The sequence below is a fragment of the Salvelinus alpinus genome, chromosome 13 (genome assembly GCF_045679555.1).
Source record: "Salvelinus alpinus chromosome 13, SLU_Salpinus.1, whole genome shotgun sequence".
In the NCBI taxonomy this organism is placed as follows: domain Eukaryota; kingdom Metazoa; phylum Chordata; class Actinopteri; order Salmoniformes; family Salmonidae; genus Salvelinus; species Salvelinus alpinus.
This window is the reverse complement of record NC_092098.1, coordinates 3,201,337-3,214,785: the sequence shown is the minus strand read 5'-3', so window position 1 is coordinate 3,214,785 and position 13,449 is coordinate 3,201,337. Positions and strand designations below refer to the sequence as shown.

General features: G+C 41.0%; 1 protein-coding gene across 8 annotated transcripts in view; it reads right to left on the bottom strand.

Moving 5' to 3' along the window:
* rap1gap2b (RAP1 GTPase activating protein 2b) overlaps positions 1 to 10,371 on the bottom strand; it is a 71,104-nt gene extending 60,733 nt beyond the window's left edge. For 4 of the 8 annotated variants that reach the window (XM_071337453.1, XM_071337454.1, XM_071337456.1 and 1 more), the window contains exons 1-2: positions 10,053 to 10,369; positions 7,705 to 7,740 (exon numbers count right to left, since the gene is read on the bottom strand). In XM_071337453.1, coding sequence (XP_071193554.1) covers positions 7,705 to 7,740; positions 10,053 to 10,096 — 80 coding nt within the window. In that variant the 5' untranslated portion in view covers positions 10,097 to 10,369. Of the gene's footprint in view, positions 1 to 7,704; positions 7,741 to 10,052 lie in introns of all 8 variants that reach the window. The other 4 variants (XM_071337462.1, XM_071337458.1, XM_071337463.1 and 1 more) reach the window with 4 other exon arrangements.
* Between the last annotated feature and the right edge of the window lie 3,078 nt (positions 10,372 to 13,449).

Sequence of the window (13,449 nt, the reverse complement as noted above, 5' to 3'; positions counted from 1 at the left end):
TCTGCTAACCATGTGTATGTGACTAATAAAATTTGATTTGATTTGATTTGACATAGGTCAGATCCCCCGATTCCACTGCGAGGCGAGCAATTTGCCATTTGACTTTAAAACTGTGCATTCGTACTCTCATACAACAAGATCCATTCCGGAGAGAACCAGTACGATGTGCAATGTTTATCAACGTCATGGGACCTAGATTCTCCTGCCCAAACAGTTCATAGAAAGGATTGCTCATGAAGGAAGATGAGTTGCCGGCTTGTCCTGCGACCTGCACTTTTAATTTACAGGAATGATTTTATGTTTTCTTTTTCAGGAATTGATTTCCCTTTCTAGCTTAGTTTGTTTCCAGGTCATGTAGACGCCCTTCTGTCACATTGACCTCTGTCTCCAAACTTTTCACTTTAGTTGAGTAGTGTAGGTATCCACTTTAGAAGTGAGCAGTGCAAGATATTAATTTATCGGCTTACATTTAAATTGCAAGTCAAGGGCAGAGGTAATTTCCTCATTAACAATGTCTCGTCAGTAGTGGCAAACTCTTTCCATTGTCAGTTGTTGAGAGTCGCCATGTTTTCAGCTACTGGAACTAAGTAGACCTGCTATCGTTCATTATAATATAGTAAACATACCACACCTTAATGCGATGTTATATGTTGACAATTATTTGAAAATAAGTCAGTCAATTCATAGTTATTTTGCAAAGGAAAAGCCATCCGTTTCAATGCATGCCACCGGAACCGGACACCTGGTCATGGTTTTTACAAACACTTCTTGATTTTCAAATGCCTCTGAATGTACACTGAGCAGAGTGTCTGTCTTCGACCAATCAGACACACAAACACAAGCAAAAATGTGCGCGCAGGCACACACACGCTCATACGCACACACAAAATTACATTTTGCTTAGAGCACCCTAAGTGCCAGAGCCAGAATGTAACAATATTATATTCATGACTTACTGTAGGAGCCATTAGATGATTACATAATAGTGAATTATTAAACTGTACAGTCCAGGGCTTCATCCCAAATAGCACCCTATTCACTATATTTGACTAGGGCTCTGGGATCCACCCTAGCTGTAGACCACTTTGCTATTAGTATGACGTAACCAGGCCATGCATTCTCCATTTGACTCTGCATCCTGGAAAGAACCTGGCTAGAAGCATGGCATCAAAGCTTTTACTTTAAACTATAGCCTAGCCCTAAACAAGGCTGGTATTGGTAGCAGACTTGGACTAAAAAGTGTCCATCACAATCTAAAACTAAAACAATGCAACAGACTTGCACCCCTTGAAAAACTCAAACACATTAAAAACACTCACTCAAACACATCAAACAAACTCAAACACATCAAAAACATACACTCAAACACATCAAAAACACATAAACTCAAAAACACTTACTCAAACACATCAAACAAACACAAACACATCAAAAACACATCAAAAACACATACTCAAACACATCAAAAACACTCACTCAAACACATTAAAAACTCTCCAACACATCAAACACTCAAAAACATCAAAAACACACACTCAAACACATCAAACAAACACAAACACATCAAAAACACATCAAAAACAAACACTCAAACACATCAAAAACACACACTCAAACACATCAAAACACACACTCAAACACATCAAAAACACACACTCAAACACATCAAAAACACATCAGAAACACTCACTCAAACACATAAAAACACACTCAAACACATCAAAAACATAAAACACACTCAAAGACACACACACTCAAACACATCAAAAACACTCACTCACTCAAACAAAACAAAAACACTCACTCAAACACATCAAAAACACTCCAACACATCAAAAACTCTCCAACACATCAAACACATCAAAAACGAACAATAAAACACATCAAAAACACTCAAACACACTAAAACACATCTAAAACACTCACTCAAACACATCAAACAAACACATCAAAAACACTTAAACCTCAAAGTTGCATCAAAACAAACACTCAAACACATCAAAAACAATCACTCAAACAAAATAAAAACACACACTCAAAACCATAAAAAACACACACTCAAACACATAAAAAACTCTCCAACACATCAAACACACACTCAAACACATCAAAAACACACTCAAAAATATCAAACACACACACATCGAAAACGCATCAAGAACAAACACTCAAACACAACAAAAACACACTCAAACACAGTCAAACACATCAGACAAACTAAAACGTACACTCAAACTTATCAACAATCCACACTCAAACACATCAAAAACACAAACTTAAAAACATAAATAACACTCAAACACATTAAACACAATCCAACACATCAAAAACCCTCCAACACATCAAACACTCAAACACATCAAAAACACACATTCAAACACATCAAAAAGACCCACTCATACACATCAAAAAGACACACACAAACACATCAAAAACACATCAAAAACAAACACGCAAACACAACAAAAACACACACTCAAACACATCAAAAACACACACTCAAACAAATTAAAAACACATCATACTCATAAAAACACTCAAACACAAAAACACATAAAAACACTCAAACACAACAAAAACATACACTCAAACATGTCAAAAACACTGAAACACATCATACACAGTCCAACACATAAAAAAGACACACTCAAACACATCAAAAACACACACTCAAACACATCAAAAAGACACACTCAAACACATCAAAAAGACACACTCAAACACATCAAAAACACTCACTCAAACATATAAAAAACACATCATACTCATAAAAACACTCAAACACAAAAACACAAAAACCATAAAAACACTCAAACACGTCATACACAGTCCAACACATAAAAAAGAAACACTCAAACACATCAAAAACACTCATTCAAACATATTGAACAAACACAAACACACCAAACACATCAAAAACACAAACTCAAACCCATCAACAAAACTCCAACACATCAAACACACTCACTTAAACACATAAAAAAAACACAAACACATCGAAAACACATCAAAAACGCATCAAAAACAAACACTCAAACACATCAAAAACACATCAGAAACATACACTCAAACACATCAAAACACAGTCCAACACATCAAACACAGAAAAAAACATCAAACACATCAAACACAACAAAAACTCATACACACCAAAAACACTGAAACAAATCAAAACACTCAAACACATCAAAAACACTCACTCAAACACATCAAACACAACAAAAACTCATACACACCAAAAACACTGAAACAAATCAAAACACTCAAACACATCAAAAACACTCACTCAAACACATCAAACACACACTCGAACACATCAAACACACTCCAACACATAAAAAACATTCAAACACATCAAAAACCATCAAACACATCACAAACACGCAAACACATCAAAAACAATCACTCAAACAAAATAAAAACACACACTCAAAACCATAAAAAACACACACTCAAACACATAAAAAACTCTCCAACACATCAAACACACACTCAAACACATCAAAAACACACTCAAAAATATCAAACACACACACACACACATCGAAAACGCATCAAGAACAAACACTCAAACACAACAAAAACACACTCAAACACAGTCAAACACATCAGACAAACTAAAACGTACACTCAAACTTATCAACAATCCACACTCAAACACATCAAAAACACAAACTTAAAACCATAAAAACACTCAAACACGTCATACACAGTCCAACACATAAAAAAGAAACACTCAAACACATCAAAAACACTCATTCAAACATATCAAACAAACACAAACAAACCAAACACATCAAAAACACAAACTCAAACCCATCAACAAAACTCCAACACATCAAACACACACACACTTAAACACAAAAAAAACACAAACACATCGAAAACACATCAAAAACGCATCAAAAACAAACACTCAAACACATCAAAAACACATCAGAAACATACACTCAAACACATCATACACAGTCCAACACATCAAAAACACTCACTCAAATACATCAACAAAACTCCAACACATCAAACACAGAAAAAAACATCAAACACATCAAACACAACAAAAACTCATACACACCAAAAACACTGAAACAAATCAAAACACTCAAACACATCAAAAACACTCACTCAAACACATCAAACACAACAAAAACTCATACACACCAAAAACACTGAAACAAATCAAAACACTCAAACACATCAAAAACACTCACTCAAACACATCAAACACACACTCAAACCCATCAAACACACTCCAACACATAAAAAACATTCAAACACATCAAAAACCATCAAACACATCACAAACACTCAAACATATAAAAAATACACACTCAAACACATCACAAACACGCAAACACATCAAAAACACTCAAACAAACGCATTTAAACATCAAAAACACTCAAACATTCAAAACAGTAAAATAGTCAGCGTGCTACTTAATCTTGAGCATGAGTACCTATCAGAATCTTTTCTTCACACACACACACACACACACACACACACACACACACACACACACACACACACACACACACACACACACACACACACACACACACACACACACACACACACACACACACACACACACACACACACACACAGAGAGAGAGCGCAAGGGAGGGAGGGAGAGAGTGAGAGTGTGTGAATTAATGAGTCAAGCTCTAAATAAAGGAATGACAGGGAAGATGATTGTGTGCTGTTTAGAACGTTACATGGACATTGAGTACTCATTCATAAAACATACACAGTTTAAAACCAACTTTAATAAGTTATACACAAACCGACTAAGCATACATAGTCATATGAACGTACTCTAGACTCCTGCAGAATACAAATACAACACACCACAGGCATACACGCACGCACGCACATACCCATGAGCCTACAGGAATATGCACATGTAGCCTACATGATGCTAACCTGACTTGGCACACCCTCTCCAGTCTCACTATCTCAATTCATCATGCTCATCTAAACATAATATACAGACATTCACACACCAGAGATGGGGTTAACTCCATCTCAGTATAGCCATCAAGTCCGGAACTGAACTGCACTACAAGAGAAATTCCATTAAAAACGTAATTTATATGAACTGAAACAGATGGAGAGACAGATGTGCGCACACACACATACACAAACTCAGATCACAGAGGAGTGATCACACATACACAGATCTCTCACACACACCCAGGTTATCAGCAGGTAAGAACACAGACAGGTGGAATTCACACACCTTGCTGCCACCACTGAGGCGACACTAAAACAAATCTATAGTTACACTTCCTATCTACTAACACACAAACACCCCAAACAACACTTGTTTAATGAAATGTTAATTTTCAGATGGAAGTCCCACAGATTGCCCCTAACATAATTAGGTTAGCACTAATTCATTTCATATCATACATCTTTACACTCATGTCATATCAAATGTAATACATTATATAATTTCTATGATACCTTTTGATTAGGATGGCACTAATATTATGTAACATAACAGGCATATAATCATAGCCTACATAATATAATTCCTATACGACGCTAATACCCAATGTAAAATCCAGGGGTAAATCTTAGAGATTACTGCTGCTGCTGACTTAATGAGTTCTTTATGCTATCATATCATTCCGGACGTGCTACCTGTCCCAGACCTGCTGTTTTCAACTCTCTAGAGACAGCAGGAGCGGTAGAGATACTCTGAAGGATCGGCTATGAAAAGCCAACTGACATTTACTCCTGAGGTGCTGACCTGTTGCACCCTCGACATCCACTGTGATTATTATTATTTGACCCTGCTGGTCATCTATGAACATTTGAACATCTTGGCCATGTTCTGTTATAATCTCCGCCTGGCACAGCCAGAAGAGGACTGGCCACACCTCATAGCCTGGTTCCTCTCTAGGTTTCTTCCTAGGTTTGGCCTTTCTAGGGAGTTTTTCCTAGCCACCGTGCTTCTACACCTGCATTGCTTGCTGTTTGGGGTTTTCGGCTGGGTTTCTGTACCCAGCCGAGCACTTTGAGATATCAACTGATGTAAGAAGGGCTTAATAAATACATTTGATTTGATCAATAATACCCAACGGTAAATCCATGGATAAATCAAGCAGATTATTATACATTACTGCTGCTGCTAACTATATAACATACAGTGCCCTCCATAATTATTGGGACTGTGAAAAATGTATAAAAATAAAAAAGGATTTCAAATCAAACAATGCCTGTGAGTTTAGAGTGTCAGCTTTAATTTGAAGGTATTTTCATCGGGTGAACCATTTAGAAATTACAGCATGTTTTGTTCATAGTCCCCCCATTTTAGGGGACCAAAAGTATCGGGACAAATTTAATCATATGTGTAATAAAGTAGTCAAACATTAGGTATTTGGTCCCATATTCATAGCATGCAATGACTACATCAAGCTTGTGACTCTACACATTTGTTGCTTGCTTTGGTTGTGTTTCAGCGACAAACGTTAGAGACGCACAAATATTATACCCCAAAGACATGCTAACCTCTCACCATTACAATAACAGGGGAGATTAGCATTTTATATCACACCCCCAAGACATGCTGACATCTCACCATTACAATAACAGGGGAGGTTAGCATTTTCTATCATACCCCCAAGTCATGCTAATCTCTCACCATTACAATAACAGGAGAGATTAGCATTTTGGGGAGGGTATGATGTGCGTCTGTAATTTTCTCACTCATTATTATTCACGATTCATTCAGGATCCTCCGTAATCATGGTAGCATCCACATGAATGTAGAAGTGTTTAGAAACGTATTCTTATTTACAGTAAAACTGACTCCAAAATGACACAATACATTATTTACCATTCATTTCTATTGGGTACTAAATAAATTGAAACACAACCACAACAAACAGCAAATGCAGCCAAAAGAAGAAAAAAAATCACTGTATAACTCTATTATCTGTAAGACTGTGTGTGTGAGGTTGTGTGACTGACAAAGCCACAGAACGGAATGGCTGTGAGTCTCACCTTTGCACAGAGGGGTCATATCAGTGTGTAGCCCAAACTGTTAAGACGCTACAAACAGAAGTTGGCAGATCGGCTGTGGCGACTTCAGACGAGTACCAAGAGAGTTTGTGGGGTTCATAGAGCAAACAAAGAACGCCATCGTGTTCGTGAGTCATATCTTTCCACAAATGGTTCATAATAGTTTGGACGCTACTTACGATTTTGTGAGAAGGCCGATTTTCGGGATGTTTAATGGTCTGATAAACACCGCTCTAGCTCTGTCACCTTTCACCGCCGATGCGGAAGTGCGACATAGGCGGATGCGGTGGATTGAGACACATCAATGCAAAAAGAAACAGATATCTCTAGCTTAAACTGACCCATTTTAATGGGGATTTTTTAATTACGCTAATTAGATTTCCACTGAAGGGTGGACGTCCACCTTAGGGGGTTAAGTGGTCAGATGTCATATAAAAAATGGCTTCCATATACCACTACTGGTTACTACAGCCCTCAGTACTGTACCACACAGAGAGGGTACCTACCCAATGGTGCTCTCTCTCTCTCTCTCTCCCTCTCTCTCTCTCTCTCACACACACACACACATGCATTCACTTACAAGCATTCATGTGGACGTGAATGCCCTTCCGTCCAGCAAACCCAATTTTATGAAAACATTTTGTGTATACTTTTTGAACGTGCGTACTACTCACCGTGCTCTGAGTGCACTGACAGTACTCTTATCAATCCTGAAGAGAGAGATAGAAGGGAGAGAGAGAGGGATAGAGAAAACATGTTCAGTTAACTTGTCATGTAGCTATGACAACAGGGGCACACGACCCCATTCACGCTCACTGGTGAAGCACTTCCTTCCTCCACAGCCTGGCTCCAGAGATGTCCCTCACACGGACATACATACACAGACACACGTGGACATACACACACACACAGACATACACACACACACGTGCAAGTATGAACGCTTGCACACGGACACACACACACACGCACGCATTCTGACTCACACACACACACACATACACACACAGACAAACAACATTTCATTTAATCACCATGGCATAAAAGGCATGCTGTTAATTATCTCTTCCTTCATACCTTCTTTCTCTCCTTCTCTTCCTGTTCTCCCTCTCTCTATCTCAGTGTGTGAGTGTTTTGTATGTCATATATATGTATGTTAGCGCCTTAGGAAGTGTCTTTACTACACTGAATTACACACTAATGGTTGACAAGCTGTCATCACATAGCTCTGCTGTTGTGACACACACACACAAACACACACTCTCTTTCTCTCTCTCTCTGTGGGAGACTAGATCACACTATAACACACCCTTCCTGTGCTGGAACCCCTCCCAGTACTGCCTTAAACCACACACACGCACACATACGAGCGCACACACACACACACAGTTTTCAAGACAATGATCAGTAACCCAGTGACTAGTGCATGCCATTGCATATTTTCCATCCCAAAGTTTTTTGTTGGTAAACAATCACACATACACACACAAACGCCCACACAAATGCGCACACACACACAGGTAATCTTTTGTGAACACGTTTTTCCATCATGAGAAGTCAATCTGTCTGTCAATGTTCTATTTTCCGTTTGCATTTTCAAACTAACTCAGACTCACAGTAACCATTAACCCTGCTGTGTCACTGTGTAAGGAGTAAGGAGTAAGGGAGGGAGATGTAAGAAGAGAGAGGTGGGGAGAGTAGCAGATGGGAAGAGAAGAGGGAGATAGGAGAAGGGGGAGAGAAAAGGAGAGAGGGTGTAGGAGGAGAGTAGCAGAGGGGGAGAGAAGAGGGATACAGAGATAGGAGAGAAAAGGAGAGAAGGTGCAGGAGGAGAGTAGTAGAGGGAGCAGGAAACGTTAAAAGCTTCATATGATGAGTCTGAAACCTCTGTTCTCACTGGTCATAAATAAAACATGTAGTGCTGCTACACAACACACACACACACACACACACACACACACACACACACACACACACACACACACACACACACACACACACACACACACACACACACACACACACACACACACACACACACACACACACACACTACAGCTCCACCCATACGCTAAAATCAGCCACACAACACACACACCTCAACTGACTTAGCACACAGTGAAACAAAGCATGCTGAATAGCTGATAAAGGGGTGGAGAAAGGAAGAGAATGAAGGTGAAAGAGAGGAAGAAAGGAAAGGAGAGAAACAGATGAGAGAAGGGAGGGAATAGTAATGCTAATATCCACTCTTCCCTCCTTCCCCAAAAAGCATTTCCTGCATTATTTGTCACTGCCTCACTATTACCTCTCACACACACTCAGAGAGATGGATGGAGATGGAGAAAGAGAGCTTGATCGAGAGAGAGATGGAGGGCTGGAGAAAGAGAGGGAAAGGGAGGGAGATGGAGAGCTCGAGAAATGGAGAGAGGAAAATTGAGTATGAAAGTGAATGGTTGAAAAGAGGCTTGTGTAAGTCTTGCAACTTCTCTAACCACACACACGTGCGCACGCACAGACACAGACACACACACGGACAGACGCACAGACACACACAGGCCTCTTGTGTATTCTGGGCACAGGTTAGATTTGATAGGCCATATGCCGAGCTGAGATTCAGTGAGGTACAGAGCTCTGTATCACTCAGAGAGAGAGAAAAAGAGGAGAGAAATATGCTGTCTCATACCTACAAGAAGACAAAGAAAGGGGATGTTAAGGGGATAAACAAATACCCTGGCTGTATCATAGAGGGATAGAAATAGTTATCATCCCGTTACTCTGCTACTACTGGTCTCTGTCTTACCACTTACCCGGTTTAGCAGTCACAAACTAGTCTAACTACAAACTAGCAAGGATCCCTGCCATAGACAATCAACTGTCATAACATAGCTAACACACCCCCATACAAAACAACAAACTATTTACAATCACAATCACATAAACACGCCACATCAAACTGAGCCATATGCAAAGTCGCATACACAACACACACTTTATCTCTGTCACACATACACCACACACTTACCATCCAAACCCTCCGAAGGACACACTCCTCTTCCTCCTTAGCATGATGTTTACGTCTCTTTCTTTCTCTCTGGGAGTCTGTGTCTGCTTCTCTTGAAATTCTTAGTCTTACAACACTCTCTCTCTCTCTACCACCTCTATGTGTCGTCTGCCTCCAGCCTTCTATCTATACAGTTAGCGCTTTAGCCTTTTTACCATTTCCTCACTGTTTTTCTCTCTCTATCTCTCTCACTCCCTGGTTCCCTCTCTCTCTCTTGTTCACTCTCTCACACAGTATGAGCCTAACACCTGCCTAGTCTCTCCCTCTCACTCCACTGCACTGCTTCCCTCCCTCACCACCCGCTAGGCTGGAACGATTGAATGAGAGAGATAGGGCGATAGAGCGAGAGGAAGGGAGGTTGGGAGGGGTGGAGGGAGGGAGGTGGTGTTTTCTGTGTATTTCTCTACCTCTATTCTTCGACTCTGAGAGAGACAGACTGACAAGGCAAAAAAAGTGGCATTGATGTCAAAATAATAGACCGTGTTAATATGAGTACCTCGGTGTCTGAAACGGAATGAAGAAGGTCATTTTAGGTGCCAGTACCAATTTTAAAATACTCGTGTTCATATTCTAGAGGTGGAATATTCTAGAAGAGCTGCCGGTACAACGGAATGAAGAAGGTCATTTTAGGTGCCAGTACCAATTTTAAAATACTTGTGTTCATATTCTAGAGGTGGAATATTCTAGAAGAGCTGCCGGTACTAGAGATATTCTAAAGAAAGCAGATTGCTAGATCATCTTTTCATGGGTACTCAAGCAATAGAAAATGAGAAGTGCTGCATCAGCCTAATTCAAACGCTGAACTGGAGTGCTTTCTTTGTGGAGTCATTTATGTTTGAAACATCTCTTGGTTAAATGTCAATGAGAGAGCTCTATTAACCCGAGCCGCAGTGCACTGATCTATGGCCCGTGACGTGAACGGACAAAAGCGGTGAGGAGCGCCCTTCTCAAACCGAACAGTAATCTGCGCCGATCATACTGTCAACAAGGCAGCATGGTGCATTGTCCAGAAACATAAAATACCTGTTTTGAATTTTCTAACTATACTGAAAAAAATACACTACCGTTCAAAAGTTTGGAGTCACTTAGAAATGTCCTTGTTTTTGAAAGAAAAGCAAAAAAAAAAGTCCATTAATGTCACATTCTGACCATAGTTCTTTTGTATTTTCTTTGTTTTAGTATGGTCAGGGCGTGAGTTGGGTGGGTTATCTATGTTTTGTGTTTCTATGTTGTGTCTGTCGTTTGGCCTGATATGGTTCTCAATCAGAGGCAGGTGTTAGTCATTGTCTCTGATTGGGAACCATATTTAGGTAGCCTGTTTTTGTATTGTGGGTTGTGGGTGATTGTTCCTGTTCCTGTGTTCTGTGTTCACTATTTCGGGAATATAGCGTCTTCGGTTATTTTTGTTCAGTTTATTGTTTTGTTCGTTCTTGAAAGTATTCATAATAAATATGAATACTCACCACGCTGCATCTTGGTCCGACATTTCTTACTCCTCAGACGAGGAGAACGAAGACTACCGTTACAATTAAAATATCATCAAATTGATCAGAACTACAGTGTAGACATTGTAAATTACTATTGTAGCTGGAAACAGCAGATTCTTAATGGAATATCTACATAGGTGTACAGAGGCCCATTATCAGCAACCATCACTCCTGTCACGCTCGTGAAAATGGACCGACCAAGGCGCAGCGTGATTAGAGTTCCACATCTTTTATTCAAGTGAAACTTCTACAAAACAATAAACCAACAACGAACCGTGAAAGTAGTGGTGCTACATGCACATACACAATACAATATCCCACAAATGCAGGTGGGAACAGGGACACCTTAAGTATGATCCCCAATTAGAGACAATGAACATCAGCTGCCTCTAATTGGGAACTATACTAAGAGCACCAACATAGAAATGAAAAGACTAGAACACCCCCTAGTCACGCCCTGACCTATAACACCATAGAGAACCAAGGGCTCTCTATGGTCAGGGCATGACAGTACCCCCCCCAAAGGTGCTTACTCCGTCTGCAAAACCTGAAACCTAATCGGGAGGGTAGGGGGGGGGTGACTAGTGTCGGTGGCCGCACCGGCGCAGAGGAAGACTCCGGCCTTGGAGCGGGACTGGACGCCGTGCCTGGACTGGGCACCGGCGCAGAGGAAGGCTCCTGCCATGAAGCGGGACTGGACGCCGTGCCTCGACTGGGCATCGGCGCAGGTTTCACCGGACTGATGACACGCTCCTCAGGTCGAGTGCGTGGAGCCGGTACAGGACGCTCCAGGCTGGGGATGCGCACTGGAGGCCTAGTGCGTGGAGCCGGTACAGGTGGCACCGGACTGTTGACACGCACTTCAGGGCGAGTGCGGGGAGCCGGCACAGGACGCACCGGACTGGGGAGGCGCACTGGAGGCCTGGTGCGTGTAGCCGGCACAGGTGGCACCGTACTGGTGACAGGCTCTTCAGGTCGAATGTTGAGCAGAACACACTTGACCAACATCTCTCTCCTCTCTCTCTCCCCTCTCTCTCCCCCAACTTCTCCATCGCCTCCCTGACGGTCTCTGGCTCTTCCCTCTGCTCAGCCGCCAGCTCCATGTGCCGAACATGAGCTGCCTCTAATTGGGAACCATACTAAGAGCACCAACATAGAAATGAAAAGACTAGAACACCCCCTAGTCAAGCCCTGACCTACAACACCATAGAGAACCAAGGGCTCTCTATGGTCAGGGCGTGACAACTCCTGTGTTCCAATGGCACGTTGTGTTAGCTAATCCAAGTTTAACATTTTAAAAGGCTAATTGATCATTAGAAAATCCTTTTGAAATGATGTTGGCAGATCTGAAAACTGTTGTTCCGATTAAAGAAGCAATAAATATGGCCTTCTTCAGACTAGTTGAGTATCTGGAGCATCAGCATTTGTGGGTTTGATTACAGGCTCAAAATGGCCAGAAACAAAGAACTTTATTCTGAAACTTGTCAGTCTATTCTTGTTCTGAGAAATTAAGGATATTCCATGTGAGAAATTGACAAGAAACTGAAGATCTCGTACAACGCTGTGGACTACTCCCTTCACAGAACAGCGCAAACTGGTTCTAACCAGAATAGAAAGAGTGGGAGGCCCCGGTGCACAACTGAGCAAGAGGACAAGCACATTAGAGTGTCTAGTTTGAGAAACAGATGCCTCAGATGTCTTAGGGTGTTAAGTGGTCAGATGTCATATATAAAATGGCTTCCATATAAAAAATACCACTACTTGTTACTACAGCCCTCAGTACTGTACCACACAGAGAGGGTACCTACCCAATGGTGCTCTCTCTCTCTCTCTCTCTCTCTCTCTCTCTCTCTCTCGTTCTCTCTCTCAAC